Consider the following 24,140-nt stretch of genomic DNA (forward strand, 5'->3'; position numbering starts at 1 on the left):
GCGTGCCTGTGTTTATGTCTGATGCAGAATTTTTGTTTTGACTGTAAATAAGATCACACTAGATTGAAGCAGGAAAAACTTCGCCTTTTTTTTTTTTTGTATTTCGCAAACTGATTGAAAAGACAACATCAAAGACATTTTTTCTTGAGTCACATTCAACTATCACTCTATCACTAACACAGACAGAAAGTTTATTAGGATTTCATAGTTTAAGTCTAGTGCCTTCAGTGTCTTTAATATTTTTAATGCATCTAACAGGGTTGAAAAAAGGCATTAGTATTCTAAAAATGCTATATTTGACAGAGAATGTCTTTTAGTGCTAAAAAAGGATTTTAAGAAATATTTATGAACACTTTTTTAACATATGCCTATATATAAAATGCCTATTTAAATTATTTCAATTACACTAAACAGAATTAAAAATTAAGCTCAGAAATACCTAATACACGTAAATTAAAACTAAAGTGAAAACTGGAAATATGTTAATAAATAGCCTACTGTTATAGTATATAAATAACACTAGAATAACACTACCTCGGCGTGTGTGTGTGTGTGTGTGTGTGTGTGTGTGTGTGTGACCCTCATTCAGGACAGCGAGTGTGTGTGTGTCGGAGGGGGCGGGCCAGATCTCAGCCGAGCTCAGAGCTCGAGCCGCTTCTCATTCTCGTGCCGCCGGTGTTTTGTGTGTGTTTGTGTCTCGGCAGATTCAGTGTCTGTTGGATATGAGGAAAGATCGTGTGCTTTTCTTTTAATCGCGTGTTGTGGATATAGTCTACCGATGGTTTGACCGCAGATGCGCGGCTCCGCACGGATCATCTGAGCCCGTTATCCCGGAGAGAGACCCGCTTTGTTCGGCCAGTAACAAACGAATCACGTCTGCTGTCGAAATGAACGACACGGAGAAAGATAACAAATCTGATGAAGACTCGGAATCTCTGGAGGAAGAGGAGGTTGACCCGAGGATTCAGGTACAGATAAAAAAAATCCCGAATTCACATCGATAAAACCACTTAAACGAAACCCGACTGGACGTTTTTGTTCTGATATTCCTCAGTCCTGTTTAACCTTCCCGGAATCAGAACTGAAGTTGGACCGGGCCATCAAACTCTGATGAGATTCAATCTTTAATAATCCGATCAGATGATATTCAGTTTGTTCAGATTTCAACAGCTGCTGTTAGATCTGATAGAAGGAACCCCAGTGTGTTATGTCATCTGTTAGATTCTGTTACATTGTTTCATTGTTTGTTATATTGAGGATATTACCGAGTTGACAATCACTTTGACGTCATATTTAGAACTCATTTTCCTCTCTAAACGAAACAGTTGAGCTCACGTGCAGCGCATGCAGAATTAAGTCTGCTTTATGAGGTGTGTGAGAATAATTAGATTCTTTTTATTCACTTAAAAGTCCTTAAAGTATACACTGGCACATTTGTACATATATATATAGGATACACACACACACGAACACATAAATATGGTCCAACGTTCAGTCGTGATTCGTGATATATATGTGTGTCCTGCTAAAATTTATATTTTTTTCAGGCTCCTATGTTTAGGTTCAGTGATTTACTTTAATGGCAATCTATAATTATTTTTCTATGCCACTAGTAAAATAACTGAACATAAAAATAGGAGCCTGATAAAAATGCTCATTTTAGATTAAAGTATCAGATGGCACATTTACATATATATATATATATATATATATATATATATATATATATATATATATATATATATATATATATATATATATATATATGTTCATTTTTATGTTCATATATATATACACACACACACAATAAAATCACTTAAATGCACTAAAAGTCACTTTCTCATTCAGTAACATGCAGACATTTCGAAGCGTGACTTCAATATCCAGATATTTCTTTTTGAACGCTGTTATTTATTATTTTATCACTTGTCTTTTTGCAATGTTTTGCTTCACATGTCCACTTCTAATAGAACTTTCATTTTAATAGATGCATTTCTCTTGAAAGTGAAGAACTTTTCTGTGTAGTTGTGCTAGATGAACTGGTTTTTCATCCTCCACCCATGAAAAAAAATAAGCATATAATCTTATAATGAAAACAACATGTGTGTCATCAGCGTGTGGCTAGCTTCGCAGGAAAAGCATTCATATGAGCTTAATCTCAGTGCTGGGTTATTGAATAACACTGCTGTCGGCCTGCTTGTATTACAAGAGACTTCTTACTGCGATCTTAACTCCTTCTGCATTACTTTATCTCTTCAACAGGGTGAACTGGAGAAACTCAATCAGTCTACAGATAACATCAACAGATGGGAGACCGAACTGGAGGTAAGGTTCACATGCTAACATTGTGGTGTCACTGTTTTCACTGAAAATGTTTGCAGGCGTAATTCCAAAGTGTAAAATGTCTAAACTCTCAGACCCTCGTGCTTCAGCACTCACTAATAGGAAGTTTCTTTGCATGTGACTGACACCCATTATATCTGCTGAGCAGACGGAGGAAATCTCTCCTGTCCGAGTCTGGAATTCCTGTCATGAAAGCCACAAACCACAACAGCTAAAGGAGTAGTTTAGGAAAATGTTTCTCATTCCAAACACGGATGACTTTCTTCTAGAGGAAAAACACGCAGAAATAGTAAATTGCCAGTTGGCATCAGAAACATCCATTTCCATGTTTTGTTTCAGCTGAATTATGACTTCCTTTCTGAATATAGCATTTGTACCCTGACAAAAAATACTGTGAAGTTACCACAGTTATACCAAAGTATTTCAAAGAATATCATGGTACTACCGTGGTCCATAAAAGGTTTTGTTAGTTTTGTCTCAACCAGTGTAGAATCTGTGTTATTTTAGTATCATTTATTTTATTTACCATTATATTTTTCATATTTTCATTAAGATTTTATTTAATATGATTTTTTTATTTTAATATTTTACATTTCAATATTATTATTTAGAATTAGCTGTCATTTTTAGATTTTCATTCACATTTTGAGTTTTATTTTTTTATATAATTTAATTTAATTTGTATTAATTTTATTTTATTAATTCTGTATAGTGCTAGTTTGGTTTAATTTTTATCTAATTTTTATTATTATTGTTTTTTATTTTGGTTTTTATTTATTTGCAGGTAATACATTTTGTGCTTCAACATAAACTAATTTTAGTTGGCTGCCAAGCAATGTAATTATGGTTAACTAAAACTAAAAATGAAACCAAAAATACACACACACACAGAAAATTTACACACACACACACACACACACACAAAAGTTATGTAATAAAATAATGAAATTAAGAAGTCTGACATGACATGCAAGAAAAAATAAATAAATTGTGTGCACGATTTACTAATTCGTTCCCTCAATTTACTATTTTGTTCACTCGATTTGCTAAATCATGCGCACATCTATAAATCGAGTGAATAAAATGGTAAATCGAGGGAATGCTATTGTAATCGTGTGCACGTTTTAGTACATTGAGGGAACGAATTAATAAATCCTGCGCACGATTTAGCCAAAACAAAACAGAAAATATAAACATTAATAAAACAATATATTATTAAAAACTATATTAGTATCTTGATACAAAAATATTTCATTTTAATAATTAGCCTTGAATTCAGATACAAGTGTTTTTAAAATTTTCTTAATTTCAGATTCATGACTATTTGTTACTCATCAGACCTCTGTATTTATATATATATATATATATATATATCCACAGTTCTCTGTATTTTACTGTATTTGGCCTGTGGTTATTCAGCAGTAGGAACCAGGAAGTGTCCTTCTTTCAGAGGAAGTCTAAGTCCCTCTGTGGTTTTGGTCACTGAGGTCCTGTGTGGAAGGATGTAGATGTCAGTGTTTTTAAATATGTCATCTGAGTGACCAAACCCAGCCGACGACAGATTCATTCAGAGCTGGACACCACATACTCACATCGCACTGGCCCTCTGCTCATCTTATTCAACAAACGTGATGTTGGGTTTCTTTCTGCTGAGGGGGAGTTTTCTGTCTAGAAAGCAGGGTGTAGATTCTTTCTTAACTGTGTTAAATGCTGAACTGTGTTAGCTGAAGCAGCGCTTCTCAGGAAGCAACAAAAGGCTGATTATTGAAGCGTTTCATTGCTGTGAAACTGAAAGATGGATGCATATAATTCAGAGAGATTCCTGAGCAGAGCACACAGTTCACGCTGCCTGATATGATGAGCCTTTCAGTGCACTCAGATTTATTCAGATTTCACAGACGGCACGCACTCTCTTAAATACGCCTGTCAACACAAATACAAGAATCCATCTGTCACTGTCTTTTATTCAGTAGTTCATACAGTTGAATTAAATATATTATCCATAATGCATCACAATACTGTTGTGAGCCTTAGAGAGCAGTGTTTACTGATGCATACTGCACACAAAAATGTGATTGGCTGGCTTTATGCAATATTTTGGAGTGTGAATGAGCTTCTTTAGAAGATAAAGTTGTGTTAAAGGAATAGTTCACCCAAAAATAAACATTGTCTGAAAATGTGCTCAGCCTCAGGCCATCCAAGATTATGATGAGTTTGTTTCTTCATCAGATTTGGAGAAATGTAGCTTTATATCACTTGCATTCACTTGCAATGAATGGGTGCCGTCCACACATCTGATAAAAAACATTACAATAATCCACAAGTAATCCACACCACTCCAGTCCATCAGTTAATGACTTGAGAAGCGAAAAGCTGTGTGTTTTTTTAAGAAACAAATCCATCATTAAGACTTTTTTTTAACTTCAAACCATCACTTCTGGTTTGAATCCATAATCCAGAACACTTCCTCTAGAGAAAAAGTAATCTCATCTGAATCAGGAGAGAAATCTGCACAGATCAAGCACCATTTACAAGCCAAAACAGCTCTAAACAAATATGTGGGTTGATTTTGTTTTGAGAAACAATAAGATACTGACTTTTTCACTGGAGGAAGCATTATTATGGAGTTGTATTTAGCCAGAAGCAATGGTTTGAAGTTAAAAACATCTTGATGATGTATTTGTTGTTTCAAAAATGCTACTTTTCACTTCACAAGACATTAACTGATGGACTGGAGTGGTGTGGATTTCTTGTGGATTACTATGATGTTTTTATCAGCTGTTTGAACTCTCATTCTGACGGCACCCATTCACTGCAGAGGATCCACTGGTGAGCAAATGATGGTTTTTTACATTTCTCCAAATCCGATGAAGAAACAAACTCATCTACATCTGAATTGAAGAACTGCACATTGAATTTGACAAATTTGTGAGGTTTGTTGCATGCATATTGACATTCAGTGTCAGAGAACATGCAAACATCGGATAGACAGCTGATATACCCGAGCATCTTAATATAGATTTAATGACCCCCTAAATGTGTTACCGGTCTTTGTTCTGCAGGACTCGCGGCAGAAGTTTCGTGCCGTCCTAGTGGAGGCCACTGTCAAGCTGGACGAGCAGGTAAAGAAGATCGGTAAAGCTGTAGAAGACTCGAAACCGTACTGGGAGGCCAGGAGAGCGGCACGTCAGGTGAGCTGAACTCATCGTCCATCTGCAGTTTGTTCTTAGTCATTTATTATGCTGGAGTTTGCATAGTGTGCAGTCTTCTGGAATCTCATCTATGTAATGAATTAAGGATGCATCAAAATATTAGCCACCAAAACTATCAGATGCTAGCTTCAGCTCTATGTTATAATTTTCACATCCTGTGCCACGTTGTTTAAATAGCTAATGCATTTGTGCTCATTTATGCACTCATGGGCATGCTGGTCTGATAACGAGGTGTGTTTAGGTGCATTGTAGGTGCGTCTGAAATAGACTGCGCCTTTGACCAACTGAAGCCTGGTCAGAAGTCAGTGGCGCAATATTTATTTACTTTTTTGTTAATTGAAGAGTGTGTTAGTACCGTGCCTATAGGTAGGTGAACAACAGGAGTACACTCTGCTTATTACACACATAGGGACACACAGCAGCGCACAAGCATACCAAATTTTAAAAATGAAAGGATTACAGTGTAAAAGATTATTATTGTGCCCCATAGATGGTCTAGCCGTAGACTACATTATTTAAGCAGTGCAAAAGCACTTAAGAGCTGATTTATACTGTAAAGTTGCATGAACCAATAGTGTAATCTTTGTAAAACAGCACATTTACATTATTAATGTTCACTGATCAAAGAAAGTATAATCTGAAAGACTATAAACAGAGCCGCAGATGTTAAGTAAAACACATTCGTCCCAGTTTAACGTCTCATAATCACATGAGCACCTTCCACCCCCAATCCCAGCCTGCGCTGTCAGCATCTCAATAATGAACGGCCTGCAGTCCAGCGTACTGACGCAGGGGAACTTGTTTGCAAACAGACTTTGGCATTTCCATAGATAGAAACAGCTCTGGAGAGAAGACTGAACATGACGTCCTTCTGATGTGTCTACATGCATATAAAAAGGCTCTTCTCCTCAGAACACAACGCGCCTTAACTCGACAACACAAAATCTGTCTAGTTTTTAATCTGAACATTAACATGCATCTGTCATCAGTGGCGTGTGAAAGCGTGTGTAGATTAGAGCGTCTGCTGTGAAGAATTTGAGATCCCTGCTGCTTCCAGCCATGACATTCTCCATATTATCACCTTGTGACAGTGATAAATCAACACTAATGTCGCTCTGACACAGTCATAAAAGAGCTTTTTATATCCAGGAGCTGAGTTTGGTGAGAGTTGTGCTCGGCTTCTGGCTCTAACTCAGTTATTACGCAGTCCAAATGAACAGAAACTAATGATATCAGAACGTTAGAACCCGAAACATGTATTTTTATTGTCTTTAAAAGAAGTCTCATCTGCTCACTACATTTAGCTGATGAAAAGCACAGTAAAAACTGTAATATTGTTGTATAATTTGCTGCTTAAGAAACATTTCTGATTATAATCGATGTTAAAACAGTTGCCTGCTTCATTTTTTTTAATGGAAACCTCATTCTTGCTGCATAAAAATATACATTTAAATAAATAAACAAACCCTATAACTTATGTGCACTTGAAGTGATGGACTCTTATTAGTAAGAAGTAAGAAATCTTCAGACAGTCAGAAGCTCATATTCTCAGTCTATTTTTACACACATTAAAACAAAATGATCTGAGATTAGTCACGCTGCCAGGAAAAAGACATCGTCAGCGAATCTTTTAAAAGCTCCTGGTAAAATTCATTTGAGCAGAAGCAAACACATAAATAATAAGTCATTGGAGTCGTATCTCTATGGTGTCTGTAAGCATTATTACACTCAAAAATGACCCTTTTCTTTTCTTCATTCATGTTTCTGGTCTCACTGTGAATGATCCATCAAAAGTCTTTCAAAGCAATGCATAATAATTCAGGATTAAATACATACAGCACACACATAGTTATGCATGTTAGCTAATATGATTTAGTGGCTGGAGTTAATCTTATAATGCATTATATCACTATCTGTGATCTGTGTTAAGCACTCAAGCTTTATTGTGCGGTTTGTCTCTCAGCTTTTTACACTAAATTGGTGCTAATCAATGTGTGCGTGCTTGCTGGTAATCCAATGAAGGTGGTCTTAACTGTCCTGTCATCACTCTGAAAGACCACCAGGATCTGTGTATGTCAGTAGATGAGACAGACGGTCAGGACGGGCAGTGCCAGCTGTCTCTCAGTCAGAGTGCCAACGCCCACTTCACAGCCAATCAGAGCACAGCACATGACCACACCTCCACTGACCCACAGATGACCAGACAGACAGACAAACAGACAGACAGAGAGACGGACAGATAGACAGATAGATAGATAGATAGATAGATAGACAGACAGACAGACAGACAGACAGATAGATAGATGCTGTTTTTCTGCATCATCTGTTGTGTCTGTGTGTCACCTGAAAAGCAGCATCAGCCGTCAATTACAGACTGCAGCATGTGTCGACCTCATCTTCACAGAATGTGTGTGTCTGTGTGTGAACGGAGGTTATAAAAGAGGCACACACACACACACACACACACACACACTTGACTGGCTAAAATTAACTCCCATCTCCAATCAAACCACTGAAAGTGCTGGTGCATCATTATGTACGCAAATGTAGACCATTTTTAGTTAATCTCTCTGGACATTAAAATATTTATTTTCTGGTCTTAAAAACTGCATTCCACCATACTAATTGTACTATATCTGTAGAATACATTATGTTTACAGTGCACATTTTATGCATGCATAGAATACACAGATAACATACTACATTTGCTGCAAATTGCACACTTAAAGAATCAGAATCAGAAGACAATAAGACTTTGATTAGCCGCTGACATTAAATGTTACTAACAAACCACTCATTTTACTCATACTGTTTGTTCAGGAAGCATTATAGAGTATACAGTGCAAATATGCACATTTTCAGTATTCATGGAATCCCTGAATGACCAGCTACAACAGGGCAATACATGGAATACTGCGTCCCATAATGCATTGCACTTGACTTAACCTTGTATTTATAGTGTTATTAATGAATCAGAATTTATTTTTTTCTCATTGTTTCCGGACTTAATTAGTGTAGAAATTTCTTAAAATTAGACAAATAGATCCAAATAATAGCTGTCTTATCTGAAATAGTAACTGAATTAAGGTCATATAGCAACATAGTGGTATACTAGTGTACTACATGCTGAATGCACAAGTGATACTACTAATGTATATATTTGGTTATCGTTGCATACTGCATCACGTGCAATATATAAATATATATATATATATTTATTTATATTAGTCGTATACAGTATGCAGTGTAATATTCAGTGAACTAGAGTTCCATTTAAGAACACTGGAAATGCTGAATGTTCTGTTTTCTTGTGAAAATAGTGCAACTTGAACTCGAAAAGGTTAACATAGCTGCTCACCTGAATGATACAAGTTCTGTCGGATTTATGTGTTTTCCGATTTGCTGATCGATTTTTTTTTGCAGTTCAGGGCCACCGTAGTTTTCTGAAAAAGCAAGAAAAAGAAAGTTTATGTCAAATGAATTTTGTTATGATTGGAAAGTGTTCATGGACAGAGAGAAACAGAGAGGGCCTGGGTTGCATGAATCATGGAGTAGAAAGAGCTGGATTGTTTATCCTCTGCTCCACCCAAAGGCCATTAGAGCAGATGGGAAACAGCCGTCTTTGTCTTATTTTGGATGAGGTTGTGGAATTCCTCTGGGTTGTACTGGATGCTGGGAGATTTATTAAAGCTCTTCATATGTGTCATGATATAACACAAAAAATAGAGCTTCCAGTGTAGTCATGCTAAAACAGGCAGGAGGAAGTTTGTAGATTATTTAGAGACGGAGAAGTAAACACACTTCTGTATTTCAGTGATTGCTAATAAAAACATAAGGAAGTTTTCAGCCTTTAACGGAGAGTTATTGTGTCAGTAGCAGCTAGTTTTCTCCGTCTCTTCAGGTGGATGAACTGGCTGTGATAGCTGAAGAAGTGGGTCACTGTTTTCAGTAGGTCAGACAGAGTTTAGGCTGAGCCGAAGCAATTCTACATCTTCAGATGATGCTGCTGAGCTCATTAAATGTTAATTTAACATAAATGCTGCTCATGAAAAACCGTCTGTCTGACCGAGTTTGGGAAAGAAATAGGTCAGCAAACCAGAAACAAAAAAATCTTATGCTTGTGCTGCCTGACAAAAACATAACCAGGAGTGTTTCTATCCCATCTTCAGTCTAGACACTGAGAAGTTGTGTAATTGCACCAAAGTGAGTGAACTTGAGTGTGTAATTTTTATCTTAAAATCTCCAGCGCAAGTGAGAATAACTCTAATCTGTTCAACTTCATTTAAACTAGTTAAACTAAAATGAAGGTACTTAACCTCTAAAACTGAATTGTAACTAACGGAAATGGTGGTAAAACAGATGAAAAAATCCCACAGATGCACATTTGCATGTCTTTCAGAACATACAGGAAGAAAATCACCCAAAAAACCCTGGAAACCACAGAGCAGCACCCTATTTTATTGTATTTTTTAATTTTGTTAAATTCTAGATTTGATTATATGACAGTGAGAATCATAAGATAAGGTGAAAATCAAACACACACACATTCGCACAATTGTTTAAAAGTTAACTAAGATTTTTCTTGGCTGCATGAAATGGATTTTTTTAACTTTCTATTCATCAAAGAATCATGAAAAAAATTAAATGCCTCACAACTTTCACAAAAATATTCAGCGGCACAACTTTTTTCAACATTGATAATAATAATAAATGTTTTTTTTCAGCAACAAATCAGAATATTAGAATGATTTGTGACACTGAAGACTGGAGAAATGATGCTGAAAATACAGCTACGCATCACAGAAATAAATTACTTTTTAATGTATAAAATGTCTTTAGGCACACAGCTCATCACGAGATTACGTAACAACAACAGTGACGGCTTTATGCTGGTCATTTGTCCAGACCCCGCCGGACCCACACTGTAACTCAATGTGATGGAACAGCTCACTCAAGCGCAAGGTTGGGGGTTCGATTCCCCGGGAACACACCATAGGTAAAAATTGATAGCTTGAATGCACTGTAAGTTGCTTCGGATAAAAGCGTTTGCTAAATGCATAAATTTAATTTATTTGTAAAATTTGATGAAAAAAAGAAGAATATACATTACAGACTTTTTTTCTACTTTTTTTTTCAGCAAGGATGCATTAAATTGATAAAACGTGACAAAGACATCATTGTCCAACGATTTATATTTCAAATAAGTGCTGTTCTTTTGAACTTACTATTCATCAAATAATCCTGAAAAACCAAAAACATCACAGTTCCCACAAAAACATTCAGCAGCACGGCTGTTTTCAACATTAATTATAACAAATCAGAATGATTTCTGAAGATTATGTGACTCTGAAGACTGGAATACTGAAAATTCAGCTTTTGATCACAGAAATAAATGACAGTTTAACAGATATTCACATAGAAAACAGCTGTTTCAAGTAGTAAAAATATTGGTAACACTTTAGAATAAGGTTCCATTAGTTAATGTTAGTTAATGTATTCATTAACATGAACAAACAATGAATAATACATTTATTACTGGATTTATTCATCTTCGTTAATGTTAGTTAATGAAAATACAGTTATTCATTGTTAGTTCATGGTAATTCACAGTGCATTAACTAATGTTAACAAGCACAACTTTTGATTTAAATAATGCATTAGTAAATGTTGAAACTAACATGAACTAAGACTTATAAATGCTGTAGAAGGATTGTTCTTGCTTAGTTCATGTTAACGAAAGTAGTTAACTAACATTAACTAATGGAACCTTATTCTAAAGTGTTACCAAAATATTTAACCATTTTAATCAAATAAATGAAACCTTGATGAGCAAAAAAATCTTACAGACCCCAAACTTTTTTAAGGTAGTGTACAAATATAATACTGTTTAATAAAAACTGATGAGACCTACTGAAAACAGCTGAAATAAAACAAACCCTCTCTGGTTAGTGTATGAGTCTATTACTATTCAGTGTTGTGCCCACACAGACATGCCATCACACCCTTGCTTTGGCAGAGGGCTAAATGCAGCTTTTGTTTACCTCAGTACATGCATTGATTCATTGTGTTGAAAGGTCAGTTCTGAACAATGCTCCGAAAGGTCAGTTCTGGACACGTCTGACGTGATGCATTAGCTAACAGGCTCATGAACTGGAGGAAACCAAGTGTGTCCTTCATCTGATGTCATCCGTCTGCAGAAGTGCCTTACGTCTCCCTCAACAGCTCTCTCCACCTGTGCACCTCACTTAACTCTTCAGATGAGGTCTGAGTCTCAGGACACAGATGAATTCTTCCATGCAAAACAGAAATACAATGACGTTCAGTCGCCACAGACCGAGCCATTGACTCTGCTGTGATTCTCAACAGACTGTGACACAGACAAAGAAAGCATGCAAGAAATAAAGAAAAATACATTATACAAGTTAATAAGAAACTAGTATTATAAAATCACTTTAAATCACTTTGTTCGTGTGAAGTTATCATTTTTTTCAATATCCTGTAACGACTGTAAAGCTGGTAAACTTTTGTATGATATAAGCAAGGATACAAGAAATTAACTGTGAATGCAAATTTTTTTTTTATTTCCAAATTAAGATGCAAGCAAAATTACCCAAGGTACTAAGTTTTGTTTCCTGAAATGTTGTTATATTTTTATATTTTATATTAAAATTAAGCTTAAAACAACAACAACAAAAAATAATCAATGGGGTAAAAAAAAATTAATAAGCGAACAATAGATTATTCTTTTGACACCACTGACAGATATTTGTATTTGTTTTAAAGGGGTCATATGATGCAATCTAGATTTTTCCTTTCTCTTTGGAGTGTTACAAGCTCCTGGTGTATAAAGAAGATCTGTAAAGTTGCAAAGACTAAAGTCTCAGAATCCAGAGATAAAGAGATATTCTTTATAAAAGTTAAGACTCATCCACATCCTCCTAAAACAGCTCATTTTAACACGCCCCCACATGTTTATGTCACTATGTGGGATGATTTGCATAATGCTGCCCAGATTTCATTCAAAGAAAGAAGGTGTAACTTTTATTCTCTCTGTGCCGCCAGTGCAATGTAAGGACGTCCAAAAGAGGACATGATTAGAAATCAGTGGTTAAGTTGTATTTACAACACTGTTCCACAACAGTCAAACCCAAATATGCGTGCATCACATTTTTCAGAAGAAGAGGACTGTTTCCTGCGAGAGTAGCCAATAACGTGATGTTTTATTATCAAATTCCAGGAGGAGAACGTGGAGCTAATAATAAATAATAGCCAACATACACACATTAGTGCATATACACATTTCATTACACCAAATACACAAGATAATGTTCTTTTTAGCAACATCATATTACCCATATTATTTGTTTTTATTTAAAAAAATCCTCAAGTTAAAGTGTCTTCATTTTAAAAGTTTAGATATTTGTTCTGGAAAGTAACAGGAATGAGCACAAATTTATAGTTTATATGGCTATGACAAATACATATGAAATATTTATATATGACATATATTTTATATGAAAAGACAAAATTACAATTCTGACAACTTCACAGCTCAAAGAATACATTAATAATTCATGTGCAAAAAAAATTGCATATATATATATATATATATATATATATATATATATATATATATATATTAGTGCTAAAGAAAAGGACAAGCTGCTTTTAAATAATATTTGACGTTTTTTACTAAAACATCATTTTTGTTTGGTTTGTTATTCAGAGTTGAACTGTTTTGTTCTCAACTCTATAGAAAGCATCTGTGATTTAATTGATTTGAATGTTAAACTCTCTTTCAAAATCTGAAGGTTGCTGAGGTTGTTGGTTTAGAGGAGGAAAAATAAAAAAAATCTCATGAAGTATTGAGCTTTATGAAATATACAGTAGCTTCTTCTTAGCCAAGCTCTCTTTATGCATTTCATAGCAGAATATAGATTTGAATAATGTAAGAGGGATCGTCTCTAAATGAGAAGCTCGTCCTGCAGTGGTCACATGATCCGCTGTAATGCTAATCATGCTAATCTGTCAGCCCTGATAAGAATCACACGGATTTAATCTCATTTCAGTCTCAGACAAGAAAGAGGAATGTGACATCTCTGCAGTTAACATTACAAATTATACAATTATTAGTTTTTATAACATTTTGAGATATATATATATATATATATATATATATATATACATATATATATATATATATATATATATATATATATAAGTTTAAGTTTTCTTAATTCTGCATTGCATCACTGATAATGTTGTATGGGTTGTTTGGGGAAATAAAAAATAAAAATAAGTTGAAAGACACTTTACTATAAGATCCCATTAGTTACTGTAAATTGAGTTTACTAACAATATGCAATACATTAGTTACAGTGTTATTTTAGCATTATTGATATTGATATTTTATTAATATTTTAAATCAGTTTTATAATTTAAATTTTACTATTTTTACTAATTTTGTTCTTTTTTAATATATGTCTATATTATAACTATTACATTTTCTTTCTGTTTTAGTTGTAGTTATTTTAGTACTTCAAGAAATTATGCCTTGTTTTTATATTATTTCATTCCAGGTAACACTTATTTCATTTAAAGCAACATTTCATGTTTTATTTTAGTTTTAGCTCACATTAATAATAATAATATTTTTTACAGTATTTATTAATCTTTGTTAAATAATGAAATAATTATTAACAGATACAACTTTTGATTTTAATAATACATTAGTAACTGACATTCACTAAGATTAATAAATGCTTCAGAAGTATTTTTCATGTTAACTAATGTAAACAAACTTATTGCAAAGCGTTACCAAGTTACTAGTCATGCAGCTGAGTAATAAAGTCACTTAAATCAAACTGTGAACTTCTCACACTGTAGTGCATGGCACTTTTATGTGGTCCATCTGCGTCATTAATATGAGAAAATGAGTGATTATTGACAGCAGCTGTTTACTACTGTATCCTGGCAACACTAAGGAAGCGTCATCATCTCTTGCGTAACATCTTAACATGTGCACGCTTGCAGCGGTCGGAAATGCCTTACAGGAGATGAAGAAAGTGAGCTGCTTCATGTATCATATATATGTCCCATGAGCAGTCTTAAGTCTCTGGGGTATATCTTTAGCAATATCCCAAAAAACACTGTGTGGGTCAAAATTAGAGATTTTTCTTTTATGCCAAAAATCATTAGGATATTAAGTAAAGTTCATGTTCCATGAAGATATTTTGTAAATTTCCTACTGTAAATATATCAAAACATAATTTTTTGATTAGTAATACACATTGCTAAGAACTTCAAAAGGGGTTTTTCTCAATATTTAGATTTTTTTGTACCCTCAGATTCCAGATGTTCAAATAGTCTGACAAATATTGTCCTATCCTAACTTATTAAGCTTGTTTATTCAGCTTTCACATGATGAATGATGACACTTAAGACTGGTCCAGAGTCACATATTAGTTTGCAAATTACAGCGGATTGCTTTGTGCACCACGCCACTTTTTAAAAGTTTGCAAAGCAAACAGCTGGCTCTGTACCAAAACTGTGAAAGCATCCTCAATCTCTGATGTTTTTCTCTTTCAGGCTCAGATTGAAGCTCAGAGAGCCACGCAGGAGTATCAGCGAGCCATCGAGATCCTCCGGGCCGCGAAAGAAACTATCGCACTGGCCGAGGAGCGTCTGCTGGAGGAGGACAGCCGGCAGTTTGACTCGGCCTGGCAGGAGATGCTCAACCACGCCACCCAGAGGGTCAGAAAGACTACTGAAACAGCTGATTATAAGACCCTGTTCTTTTGTATTCTCTATGCAGTGCATTGTGTCTGAACTGATCTGATTGGCTGTTCCAGGTGATGGAGGCGGAGCAAAGCAGGACACGCAGTGAAATCGAACACAGAGAAACAGCAACTAAATACAACGCCGCCATCAGCCACATGAGACAACTGGAGAAAAAACTCAAACGCACCATCAACAAGTCCAGGTCAGAGGACAGCAATCAATGGGTTTGATATAAATACACTACCGTTCAAAAGTTTGGGGTCCGTTTATTTAATTTAATTTTTTTAATGAATCTAGTTCAATAGTTCTGTTCTGCAAGGATGCATTAAACTGATCAAAAGTGACAGTAAAGACATTTATAATGCCACAAAAGATTTCTATTTGAAATAAATGCTGTTCTTTTCATCATCCTGAAAAATAAAACGAATCACAGTTTACAGAAAAATAAATATGACGCATCTCAACTGTTTTCAACATTGATAATAATCAGAAATGTTTCTTGAGCAGCAAATCATCATATCAGAATGATTTCTGAAGATCATGTGACACTGAAGAAAATTCAGCTTTGATCACAGCAATCAATTACATTTTACAATATATTCACATAGAAAACACTTATTTTAAATGGTAATAATATTTCACAAATTGTTATGTATTTTTAAATCAAATAAATGCAGCCTCGGTGAGCAGAAGAGTCTTCTTTCAAAAAGCATAAAACAATCTTACCAACCCCAAAACCTTTAAACAGTAGTGTATTTAAAGTCTTGATGTCGAAACTGTTACAAAACATTTAAAAAGTCCTCAAACTGAACACGATCACATAAAGTGTTTGTCTGACTTACATAATGAGGTCATACATATAAATCATGTTGCAATAGACATAAAGCAAAGACTCCCTAAAATCTTCCTGGAACATGTTCTGTAAGCAGGTCTGCATCATACGAATTCATTTCAAACATTGGGAATAAAATGATTTTCCTTTCCTCTCCCTGATGGAAGTTAGTGTTTTGTGAGCCCCACAGAGGGCCTCTGCTCTCGGCTCTGTTCTGCTGTGTGTCGGTGGGTTATGGGTGGATGTGTTGTTCAGTGTAATGCGTCTCTAATGGGTTCCAGATGTGCTTCTGCTGCTGGAATGTGCACTTTGGCACTCACTCTATTCTGATCTCTCTCTCTCTCTCTCTCTCTTTCTCTCTCTCCCCCTCTGCAGGCCGTACTTTGAATTAAAGGCGAAGTATTACCTACAGCTTGAGGTACGCCAGTTTTTATTTTGCACAAAATAATACTTTCAGAATGTTTAATCCCAAAATCAGTTAAATAAATTGTGTTTTATGTATTATCTAAAGAAATGAAGATTGTGATTTTTATGCTTTTCGCAACTAATAAGAACAAATTTCAGCCTAAATTCCTGTAATGTGAATAAACATTGCAATGATTTATCTGTTGTACTGAATTTATGCTGATGTACATAAATCAGTGCATTACAGTATTTTTTATATTATTTTTTAGAAATATTTGTAAAATTATATTGAAATACATTTAAAAAAGAAATTTCATATTTTATAAAGAAAATGCTGTAGGTAAATACAGTAATGAGAATCACCTTTAAGAATAATGAAAATTACTAAATAAATAAATAATGAGCCATTCAGACATATTACATAGAATTTGAAATGAGTTTTTTTTTTATTATTTAAAAAATATTTCAATTGAATATAATACGAAAAATAATATTTTATAAATATGTTTTAGAAAAGTAAATTTCAATATATTCAAATATTTTGTTAATATTATATGGCATTTTTATATTATATTTTATATTTTATTAAAAATGTAGTATGTACTACAGTCTTGAGAATCTTAGGAGATTCACCATAAAAAATATATATAATTGTAATTATAAATTAGCAGACAAACAAATAAGACATCCATGCATATTACAATAATGTGAATTTGAGGGGAAATTTGTCACGAAAAATGTCTCTAAAATGTCTCAAATTATTCTAAAGTAACCTTAATTTTCTTTAGTCAAAATACAATGCATTTGATTTTTGTGTTTTTTTTTTCATGTTTTTAGTCATGCATGAATATTCTTTTTAGAAACACAACTTTACATGTAGATTTGATCTGATTTTGATTCTAAATATTTGTGTCCTGTTCACAGCAACTGAAGCGACGGGTCGACGAGCGTCAGGTTAAACTCACCCAAGCCAAAGCTGAGTATCGGACCGCTCTTCGAAATCTGGAGACCATCTCTGATGAGATCCACGCACGGCGCCGACTGTCTGCCATGGGGCCCCGGGGCCGAGGGGTGGGGGCCGAAGATGACGGGACCGCCACCGATGACATCACTAACTTCAAACTGGAGTCTGATGGCATATCGAGTATGTGAGGTCACACATTACTACCAAGGTTGATTTAGCTTCAGCTCTGCCTGTTTTACGCTGAAGAGACAGCCATAAACAACCATTGAGCTAATACAGGGAGACAAAAAAAAGTGATTGTAAACTTAGACAAATGTATGAATTTCATTGCATCAGATAAAAAAACATAATATTTTACCATTTCAAATCTGACAAACTAATGTTTGTAAAATATTTTCAGGGCAGCTGCATGTGTAAAATCCTTGTCTTGAAAGACAATTAATATTCAAACTTGTTTTAATAATAACTTCACACAGTTATTAAATACAATCTGAAAGAACTCTGATCTGACTGAATAATGAAACTGTTGTCTTTTTAGAGCTGTTGTAAAAACAGAATTTGAATTAGTCTAATATTTAATGAAGCTTGCATCAATGATTATGAATTGATGTTCAAAGTAAAAAATGTGAATTTACTTTGAGTTGTATTTTCAATTAATGTTATTTATTTGAATTTAAGGTGAAATATTATCAGCTCAAAATACATTCATCCCAAAATCAAAGCGTTTATTTTTCATTAATTTTAAATGTGATGTTATATAATTTAAATATTATATTTCTGTTTTATATATTATAACATATTTAAATAATATAAAAGTATATGTTATGTTTATTTATTGTAAAGAAAATTAAGGAATTTGTTTTGCATTGTTACTAATTATATTCATGAAAAAAAAAATATTTATACAATATTTAACTTAATTATTACAATTTGAATAGTTTATTGCATTCTGATGCAGCTTACCTGTTAATTTAAATAAATTTGCTGATTGAAGTATAAAAACTATTGTATTACATTTTTTTAATTATTTAAAAAACAATATATATATATATATCTTTATAGAGCAGAATTTGAATTTGCATTATATTTAACGAAGTTTGCATCATTGACTCTGTTTCTTACCTGTTTAATACTGTGTAGCTGCTGTGAAACAACATCTGTTGTTTAAAGCACTATAGAAATCAACGTGATTTGACTTGACTTGTCTTCAACAGGACTTGTTTTTAGTCTCTATTCAGCAGCATGAAGTTGGAGACTAAATGCATTCTGTGTTTGTTGTTCAGTGATATCTGTGAATTTGGAGGACAGCTGTAACGGCTCTCCATCAGACGACGATCCTGAGACGAGGTCCACCTGCAGCATGAGCTCCACGTCTGCTCCACTAGACCTGCCCTGTCCGTACACCTCCTCCTCTTCTTCCTCCTCATATCCTCTGCTCTCTTCCTCCTGCCCGTACCCTTCCTCTTCCTCCTCGTCCCCGCTGTCCCTCTCTGTCAGTCCTGACCTGCTCCAGCTGCCGGGCTCGGGGTCTCTGGAGGGTTTTGAGCAGGTGTCTCCGTTGCTGGGACCTCGTAGTGAGTGCAGCGGAGCCTCGTCACCCGACTGTGAACGGGAGAGAGGTGAGAGACAAAAGACCTTGAACTATCAGGACTGTATGGAGTTATAAAGTTACAGGACAACTAGCAATTTTTTTACTCATATCTTGTGTGTTAGAGAAATATTCCAGGTTCGATACAAGTTAAGATCAATTGAATTTGTGGCATAAAGTAGATTTTCCACACACAAAAAATATAGATCTGTCCCTCATTTTCTTAAAAAAATAAATTAAATAAACTGAAAAAAAAACATCTTTATTATTCATAGTATTATTAATGAGGATTTATTATAGCTAATTAAAAATAAATCTAAATAAATGTTAATGAAATAAAAATAATAACTTATTTAATTTTAATTCAAAATTTTCTTCAATGTTTACGTACTAAAATATTTGAAACTGAAATAAATATTAATAATTAAAAATTAATACTTTTAAAATTAAATTAAGTTATATAGAGACTCAAAAAAATATACAAACGAATAAACAAATACAATTTTTTTTATAAAATTTTAACTAAACTTTAAAATGAAATGAAATGGAAAATATCAAATAAAATTCATTCATAATATATAAAAACTAGAATAGCATACTAATGACACTAAAATAACATTGCTGTACATTTAAAAATCACTCATGTTTTCTTTATACATGATTTATACAATCTTACAACTTTGTTGACATGACAATACACCACAAACTCTTAACTGTAGCTGTAAAATAGATTAATAAATGTCAATAAAATTATAATAAATAAATTGTTAAAGCTTTATGCATTCATATAATTACCACCGTCTTTGCTGATAAATTTTTAAATAATAAAGAAATCCAGAATCCAGAATTTTTTTTAACAGACATTTCATATAAAAAAAAAAAACAATTAAAGAAATAAACCATTTCATATTGTCCGAATTTTATTCAAGTAGAAAATCATTAAATATAAATTCAATTGATAAGACATGCTTTTAAATATTACAATATAATTAAACCATTAAAATGGTTAAAATTAAAAAAAATAAAAATAAATGCAAAACACGCAATTTGTTTGGAATAAATGAACAGATTCTCATCAGTTCTTTGTGTTTTCTTACAGGTGAGAGGGCAGAAGGTGCAGAAGTTAAACCTGACCCTTCAAAAAACATCAGCAGTCAGAAAAGCTCACACCTGGAGAAGAGTATGCACAGTTTATCTCTCCAAACCACAGACGACAACGACACAGACACTCATCCATTCAGTTTGACCTCAAACACAGCAGCAGTGCTGCTTCTCAACAGTGTTTAAACTCAGAAACCACCACCTGCTCCAACCAAACCTTCGGCGCAGGGGCCCGGATCTGAGATGACAGTGTGATCCATCAAAGGAACCATTGTGAAACTATTCTCATCTCAGTGTTACAGAGAGCTCATCTCAGACTGGTCTGAACCCAGAAAACCATGAAGTATTAAACTGACATGAAGACTTCAGCTATGAAGTGACGAGAACTATTGAACTTTTCAACATCACTGAGTGGATGTCTTCCTCAAATGTGTAGTGAATAGACACTGTTCATATTTTCTGACTTCTCACTACTCTATTTTGATGAATTAGGATGGATGAAACACTCTGATTCTCCAACGACAGACTATGTAAATGACTGAAAATTGGCTAGTGTGATGCCAGCACTTGTTTTTCACTCTGTCTGAATTAGTGCAATGCATTTCCTCTCGTCATAACACAGGTCATAACATAAAGACTCACGTAGTTCGAAGCTATATATTTATACTCAACATTTATCTCGTTATCATGATGTTATCGACGTGTTTTCATGTCACAAAAGTTCTTACTTGTGTAATAAACAGATGCACACAGCACGAGTCTCTTTCCACTGTTGTTTTCACATAGTAAGACGCCTTTATTCCAAAACAATAAAATTAAAATGAATTCCTGTCTAGCAATGTGTGTTTATAATATACAAAACAACAATTAGTTCTTTCAAATCTTCTAGCGCCAGTCATTTTATTTATCAAGTTGGCTCACTGTTTCGTGCTTCAGTAATGTGATGTTGTTTCTGCAAAAAGAGCATAGTGAGTGCCGATGCTCCCTAGTTTTTGCAGTGCATTGTGGGATTTTTAAGGGAGTGGATGTTACAGTGCACTGGAAGGATTTTGTGCTTGAGACAGCCCTTAAAATATAAATGTATAGCAGGAAATAAAAATTAATAAAGTTATAATTTCCTGCACTCTAAAAAACGTTGGGTTGTTTCTGTACTCAGTGTGCCCTATCATACACCCGGCGCAATGTGACGCAAGGCGCAGCATAAGTGGGTTTGCTAGTTTCAGTCCAGCACTGTTTTTATTTTCCCATCCAGCGCCAAGGCATTTAATAGGGTTTGGGCATCATGACGTCATTACTTGGCATAGCATGTTGATGGCCTCCTTTACTGCTACTTGGACTACTGCGCAGTAGTAAAAAAAAATGTTTCAACCATGGTAAACCTTTGCTGTATTGTGGGGTGTAATCGCGCAACACATAATTGCCATGTGAAAAAAATGAAAATAGATTAACTTTCCACCGATTTCCTGCTTGGAGGCGCGACCACGGAGATCATAACATCTAAATATTTCTTTATAGTGCTTAAAGGTACAGGTTGTAGGACCTGCCACTTGAGGGCACTCTACCAAAACAATAACAATCGCGTGGTTTGATGACGCTGAGAAGGAGAGTGGAATGATGGGATTTGTTGTCTTCTACCCAACCGCTGACGGCCATCAATCAGACGGAAAGATAAATCATGGATTTAACTCGAGTTCAAAAATTTGCGCTAGTAGATTACATATAAAGTCAATGCAAAGACGCGATCAGACTATGGATCAGATGGGTCCTCGCGTGGGTCTAGAAACGCGATGCCCCGCATTTGGCATGTATGCACCATAATTCTAATCTTGTTGATCGTTATAATAGCATACGTTTTCTGTAAAGATACGAATCAAATCAACTCACCTGTCGAGTAAAACACAAGCGAGATCGGAATCTCTTTATAATTGAAGTTTGTCGCATAGCTACTTCCGCATTTGCCCACGACACTGTTGTCATGTGGTTTCTATATCAGGAAAGGTGGCAACAAAGGGGAACTAACATCATTGATAGCCGACTGCACTGTCCCGTGTCACTGTTTAGAATTGGAATTTTCTCATGATTTATAAGTAGTTGAAAACATCCAAAATACCGAAAAATTACTACTAACTACTATATTTAACTACTAACAGCTACTAACTACACTTTTGAAACACATAATTAAAAGTATATGTGTGAATGGTTGTTAGCACTAACGGTTACTAAATTAGCAGCTAGGGGGAGCACAGTTTACCTTTGTCTGGATTACTGTACTGTTTGCCGGTGTTGTGCCCAATTTTGACACCCTGACAAATTATTACCCCCCTTGTTCAAATCGCTACCTGATTGCCTAATCCTAACCCCACCCCTAATCCTAACCCCTCCCCCAAACCTACTCCTAAACCTACCAATACTAGGGGTGTAATAATTAAGCAGGGGGTCAGAATCGTGCACAACACCGGCTTCATGATCTGCAGCTCCTGAACCCATCCATTTGTGAACTGCACATGAGACTCCAATGACTTGTAGCTTTGGAACTATTCTGAAGTGTAGGCGCTCACAAAACAAACAAGGTATCCGAGGATATCTGTAATGCAAAAGTGCGGCAGCAAATCGTCGTCGGTACTCCACTATTTGTTGGGAATTTCATATGGATCCAAACCATTAATTATTATTGTATTAGAATTAGGCTACCTATTTGCAATTCAGCCTATTACTATTTATAATGATGAATGAAATTCTACTTCATCCCACACCTTTTTCGCCTTTGGAAGCTTTGGTGGATTCCTGCTTGTCCCGTAGATGATCTGCTCGTGCACTTTAACTTCGCACACGAGCAGATCGGTTTCTTCGCTTGACAAGCGTTTAGCTTTTCCACCATGTAAATAGCGATCCGCCATGGCGGGAGATGGGAGATTACTCTGGTTGGTTTGTTGAACGTTACCCCCATTTCCGTCGTTAAAATAGCAAAAGTGGATTTGGACACGCCCTGAGTGCACCTGTGCCGTGCGCTTTACAATTTGCATTTAGATCGTTAAAATAGGGCCCAATATCTGGATTAAATATATTGGATCACTTGTTGGGTTATTCTTCACATTTATTAGGCTATTTCTGTAACAATGCAACCAGTTGGGTTAATATTTTGCATTTCAATTGTCAATTGGTGCAACTAAGACAATGTGATACAGAAGATACAGTGGTAAGTTAATAGGCCTATGTGTGCAAGGTTACAGCAACACTAATGTACTGTAAAATTTTCCACTTAGGCAAAATTACCCAGAAGCCATACAATACAGCATTTTACTGTAATGTAGAAATGTGGTGTTCTTTTTACAGTACTGTGCTTCTAAATCTACAGCGACATCTAACAGGTAATGCTTCTTCCAGGATTTGGTAAGTTCATTACAAAGTTCCCCTTGGTTAAGAATAAAATAGGCTAATACAAAGCCCAAAATATACTTCCGTTTTGACACAGACAATTAGACTTTTCAAAGTATACTCCATTTGGTGACTGACACATGCACACTAGAAAGCTTCATCCCAGTGCCTGTGATATTTCTCTCCAGAAGTTTTGACCAATAAAAACATCTCTGTACTGGTTTAAACTATAGTTGCATTTACAATATCTCTTAACTCAATGGAGGCGTCTGTTGTCGCTGTCTTCAGCTTATCCTCAAATTCTCTTCCAGTGTATGTTATCTATATAAGCCCAAAGTATATCTCAGTTTTTATGCCTGCCAGGATGTGGTAATGTTTATTTGTTCTATGTGTGTACATTTGATACGTTAGTTAGGCTACTGGTTAATAATCAGCTAGCATTAAATGCAGTCATGCAAGTCTGACATCCTATAATTCATTTGTTTAGTTTCAAGTCTCATGGTCCAAGCTGTCTTGTAGAGCAAATGCTTGCTTTACCAA

The 24,140-nt window shown here is 34.9% G+C and overlaps 1 protein-coding gene across 1 annotated transcript; it reads left to right on the plus strand.

Moving 5' to 3' along the window:
- The first annotated feature begins 605 nt into the window (after positions 1-605).
- sh3bp5a (SH3-domain binding protein 5a (BTK-associated)) lies at positions 606-21,050 on the plus strand. Its single transcript, XM_026232484.1, has 9 exons — positions 606-968; positions 2,263-2,325; positions 5,406-5,534; positions 15,144-15,308; positions 15,407-15,537; positions 16,543-16,585; positions 17,497-17,716; positions 18,820-19,155; positions 20,224-21,050. Exons 1-9 carry the CDS (start codon positions 888-890, stop codon positions 20,409-20,411), a joined length of 1,356 nt encoding a protein of 451 aa, XP_026088269.1. The 5' UTR covers positions 606-887; the 3' UTR covers positions 20,412-21,050.
- Positions 21,051-24,140: the final 3,090 nt, after the last annotated feature.

The sequence above is a fragment of the Carassius auratus genome, chromosome 44, assembly GCF_003368295.1.
Source record: "Carassius auratus strain Wakin chromosome 44, ASM336829v1, whole genome shotgun sequence".
Classification (NCBI taxonomy): domain Eukaryota; kingdom Metazoa; phylum Chordata; class Actinopteri; order Cypriniformes; family Cyprinidae; genus Carassius; species Carassius auratus.

Excerpts from the sequence above, each read along its gene's own strand:
- sh3bp5a (XM_026232484.1), top strand. The coding sequence starts at position 888 with ATGAACGACACGGAGAAAGATAACAAATCTGATGAAGACTCGGAATCT. Across the intron at positions 969-2,262 it reads AGGTTGACCCGAGGATTCAG|GGTGAACTGGAGAAACTCAA; the intron begins GTACAGATAAAA and ends TCTCTTCAACAG. Across the intron at positions 19,156-20,223 it reads CGACTGTGAACGGGAGAGAG|GTGAGAGGGCAGAAGGTGCA; the intron begins GTGAGAGACAAA and ends GTTTTCTTACAG.